The 23,932-nt window shown below is 44.4% G+C and overlaps 1 protein-coding gene across 2 annotated transcripts in view; it reads right to left on the bottom strand.

Annotated features, from left to right (window-relative positions):
* The window catches only part of CCDC146 (coiled-coil domain containing 146), a 131,970-nt gene that overhangs the window by 69,293 nt on the left and 38,745 nt on the right, over nucleotides 1–23,932 (bottom strand). For both annotated transcript variants that reach the window (XM_044280149.1, XM_044280148.1), the window contains exons 3-4: nucleotides 22,831–22,913; nucleotides 14,451–14,660 (exon numbers count right to left, since the gene is read on the bottom strand). In XM_044280149.1, the coding sequence (XP_044136084.1) occupies nucleotides 14,451–14,660; nucleotides 22,831–22,913 (293 nt within the window). The remainder of the gene's footprint in view (nucleotides 1–14,450; nucleotides 14,661–22,830; nucleotides 22,914–23,932) is intronic.

Consider the following 23,932-nt stretch of genomic DNA (forward strand, 5'->3'; position numbering starts at 1 on the left):
CAAAGCAAAAGGTGGCTACTTTGAAGAACAATAGAATATGATATATTTTCAGTTGTTTCACACTTTTTTGTTATGTATATAATTCCACATGTGTTAATTCATAGTTTTGATGCCTTCAGTGTGAATCTACAATTTTCATAGTCATGAAAATAAAGAAAACCCTTTGAATGAGAAGGTGTGTCCAAACTTTTGGTCTGTACTGTATATCACTCTTGCCTCTCTCTGTGCTGTAATTTCTTTAAAAAAAATCTTACTTTTATAATATGCTAATTACTTCACTACCAACAACTTGGAGCGGTTACTTGCTGGTAGACGCCGCATCCTCCACTTGATAGACAGGGCCAGCGAGCCCTCTCCTCCTCCCGTTGGCCCTGTCTGCCCATGAAATCCCGCGCCGTACCGTCCTCATTTGGCGCAGGCGCTTTGACAGAAGGACGCTTTTCCGGGTGTAGGCTGACGTCATCAGCGCAGGCGCACTGAGGAAGGGGCGGGCACGCGAGTGTCCTTCTCTAAGAGCGCCTGCGCCGAATGAGGACCAGTACGGCGCAGGCGCGGGATTTCATGGGCAGACAGGGCCAATGGGAGGAGGAAAGCACTCGCTGGCCCTGTCTATCAAGTGGAGGAGGGGGCGTGTTTATAGTCCGAGGATGCGGCTGCTACCAGCCTTATACTCTTATAAGATTTATTCTTACTGTTTCCTTACCAAGCTATTACATAAGTATATCACATGAAACATGCAAATTACCACAAAGTCTAAACATCTAGTAATTATCTTCATGTAATGTTGCCCTCAACACTCCTTGAGCGAATCAACTTTAGATGGTACATAGAGGTTTATAGAGTAAATAGTAGAACCATTCTGTATATAGTCTTGACAACACAGCCAAAACACTAGAAACACCCAAAATTATAGAAAAATAAGTTTCCCCGGGATACACACTGTGAAAACGCAGATGCCCACAGTTCATGATTACATGTTAACTATATTCACATATGTGCCATAGACTGTGTGTGTACCATGAAAAATATTATTTTTCAGTTAAACATAAGCTTCTGCACGTTTTAATACAGTCAAAACTGCAGGATCCCAATGTATAGTGGCCAGATATATGCTAAAAGGGTACTGTTTTGGCATACGTTTGGCACTGAAGGTCTATGAGAAGGACATTGTTTTAGCATATGTTTGGCACTGAAAGTCTATGAGAAGGACACTGTTTTGGCATATGTTTGGCAATGAAGGTCTATGAGAAGGACACTGTTTTGGCATTTGTTTGGCAATGAAGGTCTATGGGCATGTTGGCATATATGCTCGGGGATTTTTCAGGTGTATACCCCAACAATGCACCACAGACGTAAGAGTTGAGCCTCAGTGTTACTGATCACTTTGATACACTTGTTTCAATTCATTATGAACTTGATGTATTTAATCTAGCTGTCGTGAAACTACAACCCTATGCATGTGCTGGAAGATGGATGAATTGCTACTGTAGCCAGTTACTGCCAAAGTGCCAAACTCCAAGGTGCAACAGGCAGTGTATGGTGGTTTACACCGACGATAAAAACACAATGGAGGTCATTTACATTGAGACCTACACTAATGCAGACCATGCCAATGTGACATTGCTCTGCTTTGCTGGCAGGTTCTCTGAAAAGGTCACTGTTTTATTCTCCAGAACACTGATTACTATGTAGGACGCTACATGAACTCTCAGATTTTCCATAGTGCGGAAAAACCACTACAATTGGTGCTTGTCCATTACATGTGTGATGAAGAATGCTTGACATTTCCTCCACAGATCAAGTGCCAATTAAATCATAGGATATTGAAGGCAGGCTTGATAACGCTGGTTACATAAAAAATGTATTGTCTTGTAGGTACATTGTAATATGACTCAGGCTATTGTTTCCAATTCAACAGAACAAACAGTGACAACATTTCCCCCCACAATGTTAGAGGGTGGAGTGAGAACAGAGCAGCGTGGCGGCACCTCTAGAAAGTCAAAATACTTCTGGGCATAGTACAGACCCAGTATAATGCTGTATGAAGGCATTAAGGAATATATTTTCTACTGCTTCCATTTCAACACTACTTTAGGCTTTAAATATGATAAATTGATCACTCCCAGTCTGACCATTTTACGTTAATGCATCCAGTAAATCCAATAAAGATCAAAACTGCTTAATGGCCTGATGCTTTTCCAAGGTTTAGGTAAGCAGAAATTGAACTGTTGGCATGAGGTACTGCAAATTATTAAATCATGTGGAGCACCAGGTCTTGTGAACTGTTTATGTAACACTAATGTATTTAGTATAGCACTTTATAGTTTAGGTATATGGTTAATGAGATCCTCTAGAGGTCATGAGTAAAGTTCACTGGTTTGAGAGGTCAACGTACTTTAAAGGGAACCTGTCACCAGTTTTATGGTGTCCTAACTAAGGGCAACATAAATAAGTGACTGATTCTCTTAGCAAAATGCTGGGTCATTTTCTTTAATTGACCCAGTCAATCTGCCAACATCTTGTATTGAAAAGCTCCAGCTGATAATGATGAGTCATGAATTTTTATGAGTTCCTGACTCTCCCCGCCCACCTGCTGCTGAATGACAGTTTTTTTCCATATGAATCAGCAGCAGGTGGGCAGGGGAGGGGCTATAGCTCCGAATTAAATATACGCTGGACTCAATTACATCACGCTGGACTCAAATCAGCTCATTAGCATGCGGCATCTTTGTGTGTATATTATGAGATAACCATCTGTCACACCAGTAAGTGAATACATCTAAGGCACTTTTTAGTAGTTAATGATTGTATATAATTAGTTAGATTATAATCAAATATCCACATGACAGGTTCCCTTTAAGTTGCTTGTCACCACTCCTGGAATGCCTGTTTTAATAGACACTTAAAGGAGTATTCCGGTAGGTTAAAGTTATTCCCTACCGCTGGGACCCCCACTGATCACGAGAATGGGGGCCCTGTACCCCTTGCAAACCTCCTGCTGCTACCATTAAATGACCAGAGCAGCCGATTGCACACGTGCGGAGCCGCTCCATTCATTTCTATGGGAGTTACGGAGACAGCCGGATTGTATTAGCCTGTACACATCCAAAGTAGGGCTTTGTCTATTTATCTGGCACAGTTCATGATTATTTTCTTAATTTATATGGGGTATTATTTTAACACTTAAAGAGGACCTTTCACCAGAAAAAAGTATCTAAACTGACTATACAGACGTGTAGAGTGGCGCCCAGGGATCCCCCTGCACTTACTGTTATCCCCGGGCGCCGCTCCGTTCTCCAGTTATAGCCTCCGGTATGTTCATAGTTAGGCTCCACCCAGGGGAACCTGCCGCGGTCTCCTTCTCCTATGCTGTAGCGCTGGCCAATCGCAGCGCTCAGCCAGCGCTACAGCATAGGAGAAAAAGACGCCGGCAGGTTCCCCTGGGTGGAGCCTAACTATGAACATACCGGAGGCTATAACCGGAGAACGGAGCGGATTTTGCTCTGCAAAATCAAGTCAAAACCCTGATGGCGAAAGTGGAGGACGCCGAGAACCGTAACAGATGGAACAATATCCGCATTATGGGACTACCTGAGAAGGCGGAGGGTCCCTCCCCTGAGGAGTTTGCGGAGCGCCTTATTAAACAGGTCCTCGATCCTATAAATCTCTCGGGGACCTTTGCAGTGGAGCGGGCCCACAGGATTCCCACCCGTCCTCTGCCTCCTGGGGCCCCGCCTCGTCCTTTAATCTTCAAGGTCCTAAACTACAGGGACCGGAATGCTGTGCTGGCGGCGGCTCGTCGCCTGAAGGACATTCATTTTGACAACGCCTGGATCTCCTTCTACCCGGACTTCTCTACAGAGGTACAGAAACAGCGTAGACAATTCACGGCGGTGAGGGCCCGGCTGCGGGAGAAGGGACTTATTTACGCCATGATGTATCCAGCACGGCTCAGAGTGCAAGATGGAGAGCTGGTGAAATTTTTCTCTACCCCTGAAGAGGCATCTGACTGGCTCGACCGCAGGGGCTGAGTATAGTGAGACTTATGGGTTGGGGGTCTCAGCCTATGTCTTAAGGTGATCGTGTTATAAGGTGGAGCTGAATGCGCGATGGTTAGGGTGTTCTGCTACCTAGGTTCAGTTCAGTGGTTTCCCCGTCCTTCTATCTACTAGTGAGACGAATGGGGGGTGGGCATTCAGGCTCAGATATGTTGGGGCCATCTGGGCAGGGAGGGGGGTATTGCCTGCTGTTTTGGGCATATTGGGAGGTTTTTGCTTTAATTTTGAAGAGTTGGTATGAGTGTGTGAATGTATGGCTTGGGTGGTGCGGTTTCCTTTTGAGATATAGTTCTGCCATGCCGCCATGATGACGGTCTGTCGGTTTGTCTCCTGGAATGTCAGAGGCCTCAATGACAAACTTAAACGGTCCCTGGTCTTTAATTTCCTACGGAACCACAACCCGGATTGACTGATATTGCAGGAGACACATCTGCAAGGGCGGAAACTTCTGGCGCTGCGGAGGCCCTGGGTGGGAGCGACCTATCACGCTGTGTATAACTCTAGGGCAAGAGGCGTATCAATTCTGGTGGCGAAGTCCCTTCCCTTCCGGTCGTATTCTGTGCATACTGATACGATGGGGCGTTTTGTGATTCTTCACGCTGCAATCAGAGGCATTGACTACCTTGTGGTAGGTGTTTATGTTTCCCCCCCCCTTTCGGAGGGAGATATTGGACGAGATTATGAAACGAGTAGCGTCCATGCCCCCGGTGCCTCTGATTGTGCTTGGGGACTACAATGCGGTCCTAGACCGGTCGTTGGATCGGCTTCGCCCTAGTGGTACTCATAATGAGGCGTTAAGTTCCTGGGCAGAGGTGTTTGCATTAACGGAGGGCTGGAGGTATTTGCACCCGGGGGTTCGTCAATACTCCTGTTACTCTGCCTCTCACGCGGCGCTCTCCCGGATTGATTTAGTGTTCCTTAGTAGTAGGGATCAACCGATTATCGGTTTTACCGATATTATCGGCCGATATTGAGGATTTTGACTGTTATCGGTATCGGCATTTATTTTGCCGATATACCGATAACTTATTGGGAACACAGATCGCGCTGCTGACAGCGCTCTCCGTGTTCCCTCAGCAGCAGCACAGGGGAGAAGGAGCAGTGTCTCCCTCCCCCTGTGCTGCTGCTGCCGCTGCAGCCAATGGGAGGACAGGGGACAAGAGAAGGGAAGGGGCTGTGGCCACTGCGCCACCAATGAAGAGAAATCTCTCATTCATTCAAATTGAACAGGAGGCGGGAGCTGCAGGATCACATAGCCGGCTCCCGACCTCTATGAGCTGTAGCTGCGATCCTCGGTTAACCCCTCAGGTGCCGCGGATCGCAGCTACCGCTCATAGAGGTCGGGAGCCGGCTATGTCATTCTGCAGCTCCCGCCTCCTGTATATGAATAAATGAGAGATTTAACTTCATTGGTGGCGCAGTGCGCCCCCCCCCCCTAGCCCCCCAGTATATTACTCATTGGTGGCGCAGTGCGCCCCCCCAAGCCCCCCAGTATATTACTCATTGGTGGCTCAGTGCGCCCCCCCCCCAAGCCCCCCAGTATATTAATCATTGGTGGCGCAGTGCGCCCCCCACCCCCACATTAAAAAGCCCCCCCCCCCCTGTATTAATCATTGGTGGTGTAGCGGATCCCCTCTCCCCTGCTCCTCCGATCGGAGCCCCAGCAGTGTAAGCCTGGGGCTCCGATCGGTTACCATGGCAGCCAGGACGCTATTGAAGCCCTGGCTGCCATGATAAGCTCCATGCTGCTGTGTGCACAAAGCACAGAGCAGCAGGGACAGTGAGAGCTCCTATTCACCCTGATAGAGATCTATCAGGGTGAATAGGACAAGAGTTCTAGTCCCTAAGGGGGCTAAAAGTTAGAAAAACAAAAAAAAAGTAAAAAAAATAAAAATAAAACACCAAAATATTAAGTATAAATGAAAAAAATATTTACAAAAAAATCCTACACATTAACAATAAACATTAATTTTCAGCAGATTTGTGTAGGAATTTTTATTTTATTTTTTTAAATGAAAATTCACAGAATATCGGTATAAATTATCGGCTATCGGCCTGAAAGTTCACAAATTATTGGTATCGGCCCTAAAAAATCAATATCGGTCGATCCCGACTCAGTAGGGACCTATTATCCTATTTGCCAAGAGGCATTTCTGACCATGCTCCCTTACTGGTAATTCTGAGACAACCCCTTGCACCGGCTGAAAGAATATGGAGGCTCAATAGCAAATGGCTGGAGGTCCTGCCTGTGGTTTGGGCTGCGCAGCAAGGTATGAAGGATTATTGGGAACTCAATGAGGGCTCAACTAACCCGTTAGTGGAGTGGGAGGCTTTTAAAGTTGTACTGCGTGGCACCTTGATAGCTACACATAGGAAAGAGTTGGGTGCTACTAGGACCAAGCTGGAGAAGGAGGTGGTAGAGAAAGAGCAGGCTTATACCGTAGACCCGAATGTAGGGAATCGTAGGCTATGGGATGAGGCACAAAGGAAGCTTAGTTTACATCTAACAGAGTATACCCAGAAGAAGCTATTGTATCAAAGACGCCTAGTGTTTGCAGACGGGGACAAGAACGGGAGCGCCTTAGCTTTCCTGGCCAGGACTGAGGCGCTGCAGACGGTAGTCCCGCACATTACCTGCGGAGATGGCTCCAAGGTATATCGGCCGGGAGATATCTGCGAACAGTTTGCTCAATTCTATACAGGCCTGTATAGCTCTAAATCTAATTCGACCCCGGATGAGATCCGTTCTTTCCTTCAAGCCATCCCCCTTACACCTTTGGCTAGGGCAGATAGCACGTACAGTATAGACCAAAAGTTTGGACACACCTTCTCATTCAAAGAGTTTTCTTTATTTTCATGACTATGAAAATTGTAGATTCACACTGAAGGCATCAAAACTATGAATTAACACATGTGGAATTATATACATAAAAAAAAAGGGTGAAACAACAAAAAATATGTCATATTCTAGGTTCTTCAAAGTAGCCACCTTTTGCTTTGATTACTGCTTTGCACACTCTTGGCATTCTCTTGATGAGCTTCAAGAGGTAGTCACCTGAAATGGTCTTCCAACAGTCTTGAAGGAGTTCCCAGAGATGCTTAGCACTTGTTGGCCCTTTTGCCTTCACTCTGCGGTCCAGCTCACCCCAAACCATCTCGATTGGCTTCAGGTCCGGTGACTGTGGAGGCCAGGTCATCTGGCGCAGCACCCCATCACTCTCCTTCATGGTCAAATAGCCCTTACACAGCCTGGAGGTGTGTTTGGGGTCATTGTCCTGTTGAAAAATAAATGATGGTCCAACTAAACGCAAACCGGATGGAATAGCATGCCGCTGCAAGATGCTGTGGTAGCCATGCTGGTTCATTATGCCTTCAATTTTGAATAAATCCCCAACAGTGTCACCAGCAAAGCACCCCCACACCATCACACCTCCTCCCCCATGCTTCACGGTGGGAACCAGGCATGTAGAGTCCATCTGTTCACCTTTTCTGCGTCGCACAAAGACACGGTGGTTGGAACCAAAGATCTCAAATTTGGACTCATCAGAGCAAAGCACAGATTTCCACTGGTCTAATGTCCATTCTGTGTGTTCTTTAGCCCAAACAAGTCTCTTCTACTTGTTGCCTGTCCTTAGCAGTGGTTTCCTAGCAGATATTTTACCATGAAGTCCTGATTCACACAGTCTCCTCTTAGCAGTTGCTCTAGAGATGTGTCTGCTGCTAGAACTCTGTGTGGCATTGACCTGGTCTCTAATCTGAGCTGCTGTTAACATGCGATTTCTGAGGCTGGTGACTCGGATGAATTTATCCTCCGCAGCAGAGGTGACTCTTGGTCTTCCTTTCCTGGGTCGGTCCGCATGTGAGCCAGTTTCTTTGTAGCGCTTGATGGTTTTTGTGATTGCACTTGGGGACACTTTCAAAGTTTTCCCAATTTTTCGGACTGACTGACCTTCATTTCTTAAAGTAATGATGGCCACTCGTTTTTCTTTACTTAGCTGCTTTTTCTTGCCATAATACAAATTCTAACAGTCTATTCAGTAAGACTATCAGCTGTGTATCCACCTGATATCTCCACAACGCAACTGATGGTCCCAACCCCATTTATAAGGCAAGAAATCCCACTTTGTAAACCTGACAGGGCACACCTGTGAAGTGAAAACCATTTCAGGTGACTACCTCTTGAAGCTCATTAAGAGAATACCAAGAGTGTGCAAAGCAGTAATCAAAGCAAAAGGTGGCTACTTTGAAGAACCTAGAATATGACATATTTTCAGTTGCTTTACACTTTTTTGTTATGTATCTAATTCCACGTGTTAATTCATAGTTTTGATGCCTTCAGTGTGAATCTACAATTTTCATAGTCATGAAAATAAAGAAAACTCTTTGAATGAGAAGGTGTGTCCAAACTTTTGGTCTGTACTGTATTTAGAGGGAGCTATTGATGAAGGGGAGATCAAGGCTGCGATCGAGGATATGGCAGCTGGGAAATCGCCTGGTCCGGACGGCTTCCCGTTCGAATGGTACAGACTGGATGTCGAATTGCATTCTGCACGACTGCTTAAACTTTTTAACTGTGCCTATGAATCCGGTGGGTTGCCTTCATCCTTTGGAGAGGCTACCATTGTGTTAATTCACAAGGCTGGGAAGCCTCCGGACCAGTGTGCGTCGTATAGGCCAATTTCCCTACTGAATACTGACGCCAAAATTTTTGCCAAAGTCCTGGCCAGGCGGCTTAGCGGGGTAGTCCTATCCATCATTGACCCCCGACCAATCGGGCTTTATGCCTGGAAAGACAACTGATATCAACCTCAGGAGATTATATACGAACTTGCAGGTTAGACATAACGCGGGTTCAAGGGTCTTGGCGTCTCTCGAGCCTTTGACTCGGTAGAGTGGTACTTCATTTGGGAAACAATGTCCCGCCTTCAATTCCCTCCCTTCTTTATCAAATGGGTCCAACTGCTATATCAGGCGCCTACGGCACGCATCAGGGTGAATGGCTTCACTTCCCGGCCCTTTAGGTTGTATAGGGGCACCAGACAGGGATGTCCCCTGTCACCATTGCTGTTTGCCCTGATAATGGAACCCCTCACACAACTAATTAATAATAGCTCTTTGATAGATGGATGGACGATAGCCGGGGTACAGGAGAAGGTGTCGCTGTACGCGGATGACCTGTTGGTGTACTTAGCTGATCCTGGCCTTTCCTTAGAAACCATGCTAGAAGTGGTGAATGGATACGGTAGGTACTCAGGATTACGGGTGAACTGGGCTAAATCCAGTCTATGTATAGTGGACGTGGAAGAGGGTATAGATATTTCCTCGGTGTCCCCCCTGAAAATGGTGGACAGCTTCCTCTATTTGGGGATTTATATTCATAGGGACCCTCGGCAATTCTGCCAATTGAATCTGAGGCCCACTATGGAATATGTCACACGTAAGTTGGAAGCCTGGGAAAATCTTCCCTTGACCCTAATAGGCAGAATTAACATCATTAAAATGGCGTTGTTACCTAAACTATTGTATGTGTATAGAGCAGCAACGGTGAGGATCCCTAAGTCCCATTTTGATGCCTTAGACAGAGCCATGTCCCGATTCCTGTGGTGTCACCAGACCCCAAGAATAGCAAGAAAGACACTGAAAGCCTCCTATTCACAAGGGGGATTGCAACTTCCAGATATGTATGTTTACTATATAGCAACGCGCTTGATGTATGCATCCTGGTGGATTAGGGCGGATGCCAACAACCCAGCGGTGGTGTTGGAGGCGGCGCTGGTTGGGTCATATGAAGCCCTAACGAACCTGGTGTATAGGGGAGGTGGGGCTCTGGGTCCTAGGAGGTATACGGAAGCTATGGTGACGGTCATGGAGGCTTGGGTGAGGTTTGTGGATACACATATGGATAATCAAACAGGAGAAACCTGGTCCCCGTATATACCACTGTGGCGTAATACGCACCTCCCCGAGCTCTTACACCTTTCAGATTTTGAATTTTGGCCTCGGAAGGGTCTTAAGTATTTAACACAGCTGTTCCAGGAAGGGGTTTTTCGCTCCTTTGAGAGTCTGCGATCGGACTTCCTGTTGCCTCAGACAAGTTTTTAACACTTCCTCCAGTTAAGACACGCTTGTGAAAAGCAGTTTCAATCTTTGACCCTGAACTTAGAGTGTGGTCCACTGGAATCAATAGCCAGGAGGGAGCAACCGCACAAGTCAATTTCTTCCTTTTATGTTGAAATTATTAAGATGCAAGAGTCCCCTATCCAGCGATCATTTGTCAGATGGTCAGCGGATATCCCTGAGTTGGAAGACTCTCATTTGGAGGAATGGCGTCTGGGGTGGAGGAAATCTGTTATAAGCGCTCGGGATCAGCTCATTCAGGTTAAATGGATGCATAGGGTATATCTGACCCCGATGCGTCTTTATCAGATGCGGCAAATACCGAACCCTGGGTGTGACAGGTGTGGGGAGGCCAGGGGCTCCGTTTTTTATATGGTTTGGCTATGCCCGGTAATGCAAATATACTGGAAGGGGGTGTGAAATTTCATTAATGTTAAGTTGGGGCTACCAGGGATTTGTGATCCAATGGTATGTGTAATGGGGCTAGTTTCTGAAGAGACTCCATCCAAGTATAGTAGAGCATTGTTACGGCTGTTAATGTTGTATGGAAGGAAGAACATACTTTTGAACTGGAAACCGCCCAAGTGCCCTACGGTGGACCAGTGGGTGCACCTTATAAACAAAGATCTTCAGATGTACAAATTGACATATGAAGCAAGGGGAGTGCCTGATCGATTTGACAAAATCTGGGGCTTGTGGGTGCAAATAGAGGGCACGGCTTGAGGATTGTTGGTGGTTGGGACTGCACTACCCAAGAGTGTGTATGAGAGTGTGAATGTGGTGTGAGTTCTGGATTTAACTTTGTGATGACAGTGATGCTCTGTAATAAAGCCGCACTTATGTCTCTTACTGTCGTGAAATATGATAATGATGGATTTGTCTGGACTTGCTTATGCGAGTGACTGTTTCATGCAGAATTGTTTTTCCCTTTGGGATTGTTGTATTAACTGTAAAAGTGTTAAATAAACGCTATAAAAAAAAGGGCTGCTAAGAAGCTAGTTGGAGCACTAAGGGGCCGGCCAGAGCCCTTGGGGCACCAGTTTGTGAAAATCCACTCGCCACATCCCCTGGATAGCACAAGAAAAGGGGGATGGAGGGAGTGGCTAAGGCTGCAGGAGCGATCACAGACTGGTGCTCCAAGGGCTGCGGACGGCCCATCAGTGCTCCAACTAGCTACTTAGCTTTTCTATGGAACTGTGCATCATACAGACATAAACAAGGAGTAGTTTTAATCAGCATGCTCAACCCTTCTAAGGTATGGTTTTTGGAAGGCAGGCATTAAAAATAATAATAATAAAAATGTTCACAACAGGAATGGGTTAAAATTCTCTATTAAATATTTTTTTAGGCTTTGTGTTTACTAAGAAATACCCCAAATTATTGGGTTATTTCACATTAGCAAGTGGTTAGTAGCCTTTCAGCCGCAGGATTCCTTCTGGAAAGATGGTCTCAAAGCTATTTTCCACCAGACAGAGATATATTAAAGGGTGTTCCCAAGATTTTGTTACTGATGACCTATCCTCAGGATAATGTATTGATGACCTATCCTCAGGGTAGCTCATCGGTATCTGATCGGTGGGGGTCCCACAACGATTCCCTTCAATGGGGCTAAGCACGATACCAAGCAGGGCCACTATACAATGTACAGCGCTGTGCTTAGCAAGCTGCAAGAAAGCCACGGCGCTCACATAGCATTAAAAAGCTTGGAAGCTCCTGGCAGCGCACCGACTTAACCTACCCCTGAAAGGGGTTTACAGGAAACAAAGCTCTGCACAAAATTTAAGCAACATGGAAATCCTAGTCTCCTTTTCTGGCACCTTGTGAGAGGTCATGTTCTGGTTAGAATGAGAAACAGCATTTCATGACAGATTTATTCTTTATTTTATCATCTCCGATCATACGAGGCCTGAGCCTTTCTAATCAGTTGCAATGGTGTCAGCTAGATAGTCAGCTGCAAAACTGGAAGGCACCCAGCATTCGGAAATAAAATCTAACTTTATTTGGAACATATAGAAAATGTAAAATCCAACAGTGCAACACGCTTAGTGACTGCATGGTTAAAAAAAATTGTGAATTACAGACATTTCTGCTGAAATGTTATGCCCTTTTTACTGATGATCAGCAGGACAGTTCCATCCCAACCACTGTACCAAGTAAATATGCCCAGCAAGCATTAAATATTATTGCTTGTTGGCATAACATCCCCTTGTAAACAGGGAATGTGCTACCAATAAATGCATAGGGATGAATGATCGTATTACAATGATTTCTGCATTTAAATGGCAGTTAATGAGCGCTGATCAACTTGCTATAAAGTTAACTGATGCTTGTGACTGGCAGAAAATCTGCTGGTGTAATGGCCCTTGCCTATCTACTTTGCAATCTCTTTTACGATATTCAAGCTTGCCAGAGATCACTTTTGGATCCCTAATGTATTGCTGCTTGTCAAATAAATGCTCAAATTTTCTCCCTTGTCTAAAAAAAAATAAAAAAATTCCAATACTCTTCATCATAGTTTTTTGGGCCAGATGTATCATTAGGATACACCAGATTTATGGCCCTGAAAAAGTTGCAAACTATGATGAGTTATGCGCAGGCGCACAGCATTGGATACAAGAATTGTATACAAATACACTTACAGCCTGCGCAATAGCTACACATGAACGGTTGTATGATATACAAAGCCATCAGTGCTATTGATGAATATAAAGTAGTCAGGCACCGAAAAGGCTCAAATAAGGAAGCGCAGCATAATTTCTGATTATAAGAAATAAACTAAATTATAAATAAATTGGAAGTAAATAATATGCAATATTTATTTAATCCCATGACACCTCAAAAACATTTCCGTTTTTCCTTAGTGTTTTCCTCCCCGCCTTCCAAGACCCATAACTTTTTCCCTTCACATTTTCTAATGGCACCACTTAATTTACCATATTATGTATTGAAGTATGGCCCAAAAAACCCATTGCTTTTTGGGTTTGTTTTTACAGCATTCACTGTGTGCTAAAACGGACATGTTACTTTTATTCTGCAGATCATACCAAATTTATTTAATTTTTCGAGTGAGTTAATACTTTTTAAAAAATCTTTGAAAAAATTTGCTTTGTATCACTATATTCTGATACTGTTAACTGTTTAAAAATTCCGTCTACAGAGCTGTGTAAAGACTATTCTGAAATACGCCTAAACTAGGCATATTTCAGGTGCAATGGTTAGTTGCGCCGTTATCTGCGACTTCGCCCTGCTCACACCAGGTCAAAACTTGTGGGCGTGGTGTGGAAGTCTCATTTATCATTTTCTACACCTGTTTTAGGTATAGAAAATGGGAAGACAGCTTGAAGCTCTCTTACATTTAGCTATGGGGCTTTATTAAGACCGGCATCTAAAACGCACGTCTTAATAAATGTGCCCCCTATTTTTTGCAGATCTAGCTGTATATTTATTGGTATCACTTTGGGGTACATGCAAGTTCTTGATTACTTTTTATTCACTTTTTTAAGGGGCAAGGTGGCTTTTTTTTATAGTTTGAACATTTTCCAATGTGGTAATACCAATTATTAGTTATTTTAGGTCTAATTTGAGAAGTTGGGTGAGTTACATATTGAATACCTTTTTTTATATATTAAAAAATATATATAATTTTAACTTTTTTTTTTCTTTATATTTATTTTTAGTCCCCCTAGAGGAACATGCGATTGATGAATCATCTATACCATATACTGCAATACTTTAGTATTGCAGTCTATGGTGATTGTGACCTCTGTCTATTAAATCCTGCTACTGATGGAAGGGCTGGGATCCCTCACAAGCCCCAGGGTTGCCATGACCATCAATTGGCACCCCTCTGCAAGTTTGATGACAGAGGCAATCCAGGGTCAGAATTACTAAGCTTACTAACCGCTCAGATCCTCGGGTCACTATTCACCATGGCATCTGAGAGGTCAAGTGTCTGATCAGAGTTATCTCCGATCATAGCCATCACCCACTTTTTAAACTCCCTACATCAGTCATAAATGTCACCAAAGGGTTGATTATGGGATACTTGGCTTAGAACATTGAGAGACACTGCTGCAGACCATAGGCTGAAATCATCCTACTTCTATGTACCCTAATATACCAAGTAATGATATACTGTAGGACTGAATTTTAGCAATTAAAGGTCATATGCACATTCTAGAATGGGGTCTCCCACTCGAGGCCCCTCCTTTATGAGCCAGCACAGAGAGGACCTCTGCAAGATGAATATTTGAATGTTGTTTCCACAAGACTTACCACTCCAGCTTATACTGAAGTCTGTACTCCCTTTCCTCAGCTTCATTCAGGTCATTGTTATATTTGAGCAATTGATGCCTCATTCTGGAGACTTCAGTGTTTGATCCCTCGGGGAACTGATCTGCCTTTTCTAGTTCATGTTGTTGTTGCTCAAGTAGATATGTGAAGCGTTTAGCATCTTGCAACAGCTGTATCTCAGATTCCTGTATGCTGGATGTAAGTTATAGAAAGGTCAGTGGTTCCGACAATACATTACTACAATGCAGGCTACATTGAATAAATCAATGGGGGCATCTTTTTTTCCAAGTTAAGTTAATGAAAGACAGGTACAGGTAATATAACCGGGAAAAAAAATTGAACATACAGCATCATATAACACAGAGTAAGACAATGACAGCGGTGTATAGATTCATAATAGGTGCTGTGATCTCAAATACAGTACATAGTTATACATTCAAAAGATTACTGTATTTTTTGCCCCATAAGATGCATTTTTCCCCCAAAAGTGTGGGGGGGGGGGGAATGCCCCAGCGTCTTATGGGGCAAATACTAATAAGCGCTTCCATTATGGAATCGCTCATTAGTACCGGAGGACCGGGAAGCAGAGAAGGCTCTGTACTCACCGCTTACTGCTCCTCTACAGTCGGCTGTGCTGTGGCTGCACACAGCGTGAGGGCGCTCTATGACCTCACGCTGTGTGCGCCAGCGCGGGCGATGAGGAGTGGTGGCATCCCGGAGCAGGAGAGGTAAGTGGTTTATTTTATCTGGCATGAGGCAATGGGGCTGATCTGAGGTAATGGGGGAGATGAGAGGCAAAAGGGCTGATTATGGGGGCTGATGAGAGGCTTAGGGGCTGATATGGGGTAACGAGAGGCATAGGGGCTGATATGGGTGCTGATGAGAGGCATGGGGGCTGATATTGGGGTGATGAAAGGCATAGGGGCTGATGAGAGGCATAGCAGCTGATATGGGGGCTGATGAGAGGCATGGGGGCTGATAAGAGGCATGGGGGCTGATAAGAGGCATGGGGCTGATATGGGGACTAATGAGAGGCATGGGGCTCTTATTTGAGGTCTGATTGGGGGTCATTTACATTGGGGTCTGAGCTGAAGCCTGATTGGGGGTCTGATCTGAGGTCTGATTAACATTGGGGGTCTGATTGGTGGTCTGACCTGAGGTGTAATGAAAAATATTTTTTTTCTATTGTTCTCTTTTAAAACCTATGTACGTCTTATAGGGCGAAAAATATGGTACTTTGTGAACAAGCTAAAAGAGACATCTCTGAAAGCTCAGTACAGAAAAATAATTATCCATGTATATTATCCTAGAAAATTTAAAAGATGATTATTACCATGTAGAGGAAGAAGGGGGGCTGCAGAACCAGACAACCATCTTTACAGAGACATGGTGACAAATATTGCATCAAGGAGAATGAGAACCCCATCCCCAAACATTATCAAATTTGCAAGGGTGGTCAAATTGCAAGGGTACCTACTTATGGCAGGAAAAGGAGGCTGTACCATCTGAGGCTATTCATTTATGTGCGAACAAAGGGAACTGTTAAAAATATTATCATACAAACCCTGTTTTACCTGGAAAGCTTTTGCCCTTCGATGGATAAGAAAAAGGCCATTTGGGTAATCAGTGGACGAAAATTGTAAATGTGGCAATCCCATTTGAAAACTTTGTATACAAAATAGAGGTTGCCCCCAGATATTTTCCATTTCTTTTTATACTGAATTAACCTGCTCCTGTTTGAATATCTACCAGTTTTTGATATTGTAAGTAACATCAATATGGCAATGACAATTGTGGTAATCCCTTACTACTGTATACTCATTTGTACAATTGTATACAGTAGCAATGGATTAGCAATCGTAATTGTATATTTACTGTACAATATGGTTTTCTGCTCAGCTCACTAAAATGAGTATAACATTTTTTATTATCATATGATGAGTCCATTCATCTTCTTGCAGAAGAGTGTTGAGAAAGCCCAGAATTGTGCAATTTGAGGGTATACCATATCAAAAGCCAAAAATCAGTATATAATTCTTGACATTGAGGGCATGGTGTGGATAAGAGACTCCTCATCTTGAAGATTGTAAGATATATTTAGTATATAAAATTATTTTGGGTTGATTATTGAAGGGGACAACAACAATGGACTAATTTGTGATTTTCTTGTAATTAATGGAGGAATGTCTATTTCTTTATTCTGGATTAAAGGGTTGGCCACTTTAAATGAATACCCCGTAAACGGCCATACAGTCTATGCTGTGCAACAATAAACCATCCACAGTGACATCCTCTTCTGTGCAGGTGCTGGACAGTACCGGATCCAGTCCAGCACCTGTGCAGAACTGTACACAGACGTTGACAGCTATGAAAGTGGTCAGGGAAGGGGCAGCCGCGATTCTGTTCTTATTACATAGCGCAGGGCCTTCTGAGCAGCTCAGGTGAGCTAAAAGCATCCTATAGGTTTATGGCCAATTAGGCTATATTCTTTTAAAGTGGCCAAACCCTTTAAAGGGGTTCCCACAAAAAAATATTATGCATTTTTCAAACAGCACCTGGATCTGAATACTTTTGTAATTGCATGTAATTAAAAGTTTTGAATAGCCACTGAGTTATTAATAAAAATCTATCTGTATAGCACCACCTGCTGTTTGCTTTTTTCCTCATTTCTCAGTCCCCCTCGCTGAGGTGGACACACATGCTCAGTTTCATCCTTCAACTACCTCCTAAACTGTGATAGTGAGAGAACTGAAGAAGAAAGGGCACACCTCCTGAGCTGCATCAGCCTCTCTTCCTGCGCAGCACAAGTCGCATGCACGAGATTTTGAAATGCTGCACCATAATTCAGTGGCGGATCCAGAGCCTGGTCTCGGGAGGGGCACTTTCAGATTATTTTCTGTCCGCCGCCACAAAACAATGGTGCTTATAGAACAGACTACACAGTGTATGCTATATGTGTATAACAAACATATTTCACATGAACACTCACAATTACTTGGCTTGGTCCTTGGGGATCTCGGACGCCACTTCCACACTTTGGCCGGGGGCTCGGCGGAGCTGATGTTGTGTTTTATCCTAATGAGAAAGATTTTATAATAAGGATTTATAGAAGGAGTAGAGGGATAGCAGAGCATGGAGAGGATGGTGCTGCTACTAGGGGGTCATACCATGTGGGAGTAATAAAGCCCACCATAATGTCCTCCCCAGTAGAAATAATTCTCCTTATAATGTGACAGTGTAAAAAATACCCCCTTGTAATGCCACCAGTTGAGCTAATGTCCTCATAATGCCCCCATAATGTGCCAGTATAAATACCCCTATATAGTGCCCCCAGTAAATGCCCACCTAGTGCTCCACATCCTCCTTCCTCCTAGTGCCCCCCATAATGTACCAGTATAAAATTCTCCAGTAGATACCCTCAGTGTCCCCCATAATTTGCAAGTATAAAATACCCCTTCTTAGTGCCCCCCGTAGATGACCCCATAGTACTCCTCTCCCTCCTTCCCCATAGTACCCACCATAATGTGTCCCAGTATAAAATTGTACTGTACAGAGCGCCCATATAAAATACCCCTTCTTTGTGGCCTCAGTAGATGCCCCTATAGTGCCCCCAATCATGTGCCAGTATTAACAGCCTCCCTGTGCCAGTATCAATAACAGCCCCCCTGTGCCAGTATCAATAACAGCCCCCCTGTGCCAGTATCAATAACAGCCCCCCTGTGCAAGTATCAATAACAGCTCCCCTGTGCCAGTATCAATAACAGCTCCCCTGTGCCAGTATCAATAACAGCTCCCCTGTGCCAGTATCAATAACAGCCCCCCTGTGCCAGTATCAATAACAGCCCCCCTGTGCCAGTATCAATAACAGCCCCCCTGTGCCAGTATCAACAGCCCTAAAAGTATTGTATTTATAAAAAAAAAAGAACAACAACACATACTTACCTCCATGTCAGCGATGCGATGCAGGCCTCTTCCGGCCTGTGTCCCGCGCTGTATGGCTCAGGCGGCGCGATGACGTCATCGCGCTGCCTGCGCCAGCTTCTGATAGACTGCCGGCCTAGTGCCTGCAGCCTATCAGAGGAAGGGAAAGGGATACGCCTCTCCCTCCCCTGCCGCAGCATAGCCATCTGTATCGCTGTTCTGAGGACAGCGATACAGATGACTGGAGATGAGCGCTTCCACAATGGAAGCGCTCATCTCCCTGTGCCCTGCCGCCACCGCCAGCTCGCCCCCATTGCACCCCCCCCCCCCCCCCCCCCTGGATCTGCCACTGCCATAATGTCAGGGGAGGAAGCCTTGGTAGTTAGGGGAGGAGTCGAAAGATGGGGGAAAAAAAGTGGGCTTGGACAATTTTAAACAGAAAAGCCCACCCAGCTTAGGCACAGGAGAAGTTTTTCAGCAGAATTATAGTACTTTTCTTGGACAAGGAATAAAGATACAAAGTACACACAGGTATGTCTTGATTCTTCTGTGAGACAATGCCTTTAGGGAATATTTTAAAACTGTAAATCACCAAGTTTGTCATGTCTGCGTCTTGTCACACACCAATACCTCGCAGTGTTAAGGAGATATGAGTTACACGACAGAGTTATGTAATCCATGGAGCGGAATGGTACATGAGTGATCAGCCTCTGCAGTCACATAACATTCATGCACATGTCACTGCTGAGGACAGCTACTGACTGCAGCAGTCACATGACCAGCGATGGGACGTCATCTTTTCTGGTCTGGCCAAAACCAGAAACAATGAAAATAGCCTCGGCACTGGAACAGCATTTTTTTTTTTTTTTTTTTTTTTTTTTTTTTTTTTTTTAATACACTTTTCTGCCTGTCATTAGTAAAGTACTAACTTTATGTGTCCTATACCTACCATTGTTATTTAATATGTTCACATTGATAACGAAGAAATATACAGTGACAACATTGTAACATGGTTAGTCCTATATGTGTGTTTTTTATAATGTAATCCTAAAGATGTCAAGATCAAAACACGCTTTATTGTTGGGGAAGGGGTTGCAGGAAAGGGTAGAACAAAAAGGTTAAAACATGTTCATAGTATAAAAGAAATCAGAAATAGGAAAACACACCTAACACCGCAAGAACACCAGAAAACCACATCCGTTAAAGAGAAACAGTATGAAATATGTGATAAAAAATAGGGTGCACTCTTTTTGTAGCATTGAGTAAATATTATTTACTATTCTATTATGCATCTTTTCTTTTAAAGAGTATTTTCCTAAAATGAATAAAACACCAATAAGTACAAGAACATAAGATGTCTTCTTCAGGTACTTTCACACTAGCATTTTTCTTTTCCGGCATTGAGTTCCGTCACAGGAGCTCAATACCAGAAAAAAACTGATCAGTTTTATCCTAATTTATTCTGAATGAGAATTCCATTCAGGATGCATCAGTTCAGTCCCTCTTAGGTTTTTTGGACTGAGAAAATACCGCAGCATGCTGCAGTTTTCTCTCCGGGCAAAAATACTGATCACTTGCCGGAATGCCGGATCCGGCATTAATTTACATTGAAGTGCATTAGTGCCGGATCCGGTCTTAAGTGTTCCGGCAAAACACAGACCTTTAAAATGCAAAAAAAAAATACCGGATCCGTTTTTCCGGATGACACCGGAGAGACGCATCCGGTATATCAATGCATTTGTCAGACAGATCCGATTTGTGGGGTGGCAGTGTGGGGGAAAATACTGTGTGGGGGGCAGAGTGGGGGAAAATACTGTGTGGGGGGCAGAGTGGGGGAAATTACAATGTGGGGGGCAGTATGGGGAAACTACTGTGTGGGGCAGTGTGGGGTAATTTACCTTGGGGGGGCAGTGTGGGGTAATTTACTGTGGGGGGGAGTGTGGGGGAATTTACTGTGGGGGCAGTGTGGGGGAAATTACTGTATGGGAGCAGTGTAGGGGAAATTACTGTATGGGAACAGTGTAGGGGAAATTACTGTATGGGAGCAGTGTAGGGGGAAATTACTGTGTGGGGGCAGTGTGGGGGAAACTACTGTGTGGGGGGCAGTATGGGGGAAACTACTGTGTGGGGGGCAGTATGGGGGAAACTACTGTGTGGGGGGGCAGTGTGGGGGAAATTACTGTATGGGGGTAGTGTGGGGGAAACTAGTTTCTCCCACACTGCCCCCACACAGTAGTTTCCCCCACACTACCCCCATACAGTAATTTCCCCCACACTGCCCCCCCACACAGTAGTTTCCCCCATACTGCCCCCCCCCCACAGTAGTTTCCCCCATACTGCCCCCCCCCCCACACAGTAGTTTCCCCCACACTGCCCCATACAGTAATTTCTCCCCCACTGCCCCCCCACAGTAGTTTCCCCCACACAGTAATTTCCCCCACACTGCCCCCACACAGTAAATTCCCCCACACATTAGTTTCTCCCACACTGCCCCCACACAGTACTGTGTGGGGGCAGTGTGGGGGAAATTACTGTGTGGGGGAAACTACTGTGGGGGGGCAGTGGGGGAGAAATTACTGTATGGGGCAGTGTGGGGGAAATTACTGTATGGGGGCAGTGTGGGGGAAATTACTGTATGGGGCAGTGTGGGGGAAACTACTGTATGGGGCAGTGTGGGGGAAACTACTGTATGGGGCAGTGTGGAGGAAACTACTGTATGGGGCAGTGTGGGGGAAATTACTGTGTGTAAGGGAAATAACTTTATGTGGACAGTGTCGGGGAAATTACTATATGGGGGTAGTGTGGGGGGAGTTGCTATTGGGGAGGCACTGTAGGGGCAATTCTATTATTTCTGGGTACACTATACAGGGATTATTACCTGGAGCACCATAGTCAATATAGGGCGTTATTATTACTGGGGGCACTCTAGGGGACATAACTGCCGTAGACACTATAGGGACATTTGGGGTCATTTATCAAACTGGTGTAAGGTAGAACTGGCTTAGTTGCCCATAGCAGCCAATCAGATTCCACCTTTCATATTTGACTGCTCTTTTGGAAATCCAGTTCTACTTTACACCAGTTTGATAAATGACCCCAATTATGTATACTGGGGTCACTATTTTTTAAGCAGTATAGTACTTGGGGCATTGGGGAGCACAACAGGCACAGTATTGGGGGTGGCAGCAGGATGACATTGTTGGGACACCAGGATGGGGAGGTTGATGGAAAAACTGAGAAATCTAACGTGTCTGTGTACCAAACTCTGTAGAGACGAGATGCGGCTGAAAGAATTTGTCATGGCGGTCTAATGGAGGAGAAAGGGAAAGAGAAGGTCTACATGACAGGAGATGTCTCTGGATGTAAGAGGTATGTGGTCAAGTATTGGGGGGGGGGGGGTTTCATTAACTTTCTATTTATTATTTGTTTTGTCAGTTTCTATTTCACTGATCATTGTGGGTTTATATATTTGTACCAGGCATATCTGAGCTGAAGCCTCTGTTCCTTATGGAGTCAGCAATAATAAGCAGATAGGCAGGCTCATGCTATTGTTACATGATGGTACTCTTTAGTTCTGTTGAATATGTGCCAAGGAAAAAAACTTTAAATTATACTTTCCCCCCAAATGGTGTAGAGGCAGTCTCCTATCTGTCCCATCATAATCTGCTATTCTGGGAACACATTATTCTCTAAATAACCTAACAGGGCATATAGGGGTATTTAGATTACAAATATTTATGGCACATCCTTTGCATACACAATAAATGTTTGATAGGTGGTGGTCCCTAACCCATTTTCAGCTTGTTCCCTAAGCTTATGAATACAGTAAAAGATGAGGTGGAGATCTGGCCGTACATTTGCTTGTCACTCTCTATGGGACGGTCATTAATAGGAACTTATTTGGCAATTTCTATAACTCCCATATAATACAATGCATACTTGCATGGCCAGCTTTCCACTTCTCCATTTGCAGCCGCTGCTTACCACTTGTTCAGTGGGGGACACATTGTAGATATGCCTCAAATGGGTATTCCATTTACAACAAGTCATCCCCTATTGACTAGGGATATGGAAGAACTGTTAAGATCGGTGGGGGGTCCAACTGATGGGACCCTGCCTGAATGCAGCTGTGGTTGGGCATGCACACTACTGGTCCATTCAAACTCTACTGGACTGCCATACACAGCCAAGTGGTGTACTTGGATATCGCTGGAAGTCCTGTAAATATAAATGAAGTGGCAATGCACTAGTCGGCCACCATTCCATTCACACAAAGGAACACAGGATACAGGGACCCCCACCAATCTAACAGTTATCTCCTATCCGGAGCACAGGGATACTACGTTGTTACTGGAATACCCACGTAAATGTTCATAGTCCATATACAAAACTATGGTGCAGTACAATATATAAACATTACAACAGCTTGCAGGTACAGTACCTTTTCAGAATCTCATACAGGAGGCCATACTTTGCCTTCAGCTCAGCTACTCTTGTTCCGGGAATTTTACCAGTTGCAAACAGCTACAAAAACAACATACATATTTTTCAGTCTTTAAAATGCACATAAAGTACAGTACATCATAATTCCTCATGTGGCTTAAATGGAACAATTTATTGATCACGTATTCAGCTGAAATCCCATGCACCCGCACACAGCGGCCAATGGCTGCACGATTTTGAAGGTGATAACTTTTAGCCCATGAACTTGTGCTGCTAGTGGCTGCAGTGGAAAGGCAGGATTTCAGTTGCATCATGGCCGCTGTATGAATCTGCATGCCGTTTTCTGGATATTCGGAAAACTTTTCCATGTCAAATGTTTTGCGTTTTGTTGAAATATCTCATCATACAAATGCAATACAGAGTCTTTTTGAATATTATTTATACCCCTCTATGGTCTTTTTGCACTTTGCTTATTTATCTGTCCGAATGCAGTGTAAAGTAATAAAATAAGTGATACCCCTTACTGATGTCTGGACACTTCACGTTCCCCTGCCGATCTCTGAAACCTGTTCCCTCTCAACACACAGAATATTCTGGCTCATCCAATCACTTGCTGAGATGGATCACCACTGTAGCCAGTGATTGGCTTGCCTAGCATTTACTGTGTGTCGAAAGGGTGCAGGAAGCAGAGACCAACAGGGGACCATGAGCTGTCAGAAAAGGAGATGTAAGCGATCGGTACTGGCTTATTTTATAGTTTTACACCATAGGGAGCAAGTAAAAAAAATGCAAACCTCTGGACAACCACTATATATCTCTAAATATCTCCATCACTAAAGAGGAGTTTAAATAAAGTCAATTATCAGTATGCATGATAGTAGTTACAACAGAAATAAAAAGGCCCTCATTTATCATACCTTCACTCCAGAATTCTGGCGTTAAAAAGTCGCACAATAGGACTTTTGTGACTTTTTTACACTCATTTGCGCAAAATTTAAGCATTTGCGCAAAAAAATCACAACTTTTTACACTCACCTGCGCAACTTTTTTTTAATTCACAAATAAATCGCAATCTCACTCCAGGAGGAGGGTGGAGTAGG

The sequence above is a fragment of the Bufo gargarizans genome, chromosome 2 (genome assembly GCF_014858855.1).
Source record: "Bufo gargarizans isolate SCDJY-AF-19 chromosome 2, ASM1485885v1, whole genome shotgun sequence".
Classification (NCBI taxonomy): Eukaryota; Metazoa; Chordata; class Amphibia; order Anura; family Bufonidae; genus Bufo; species Bufo gargarizans.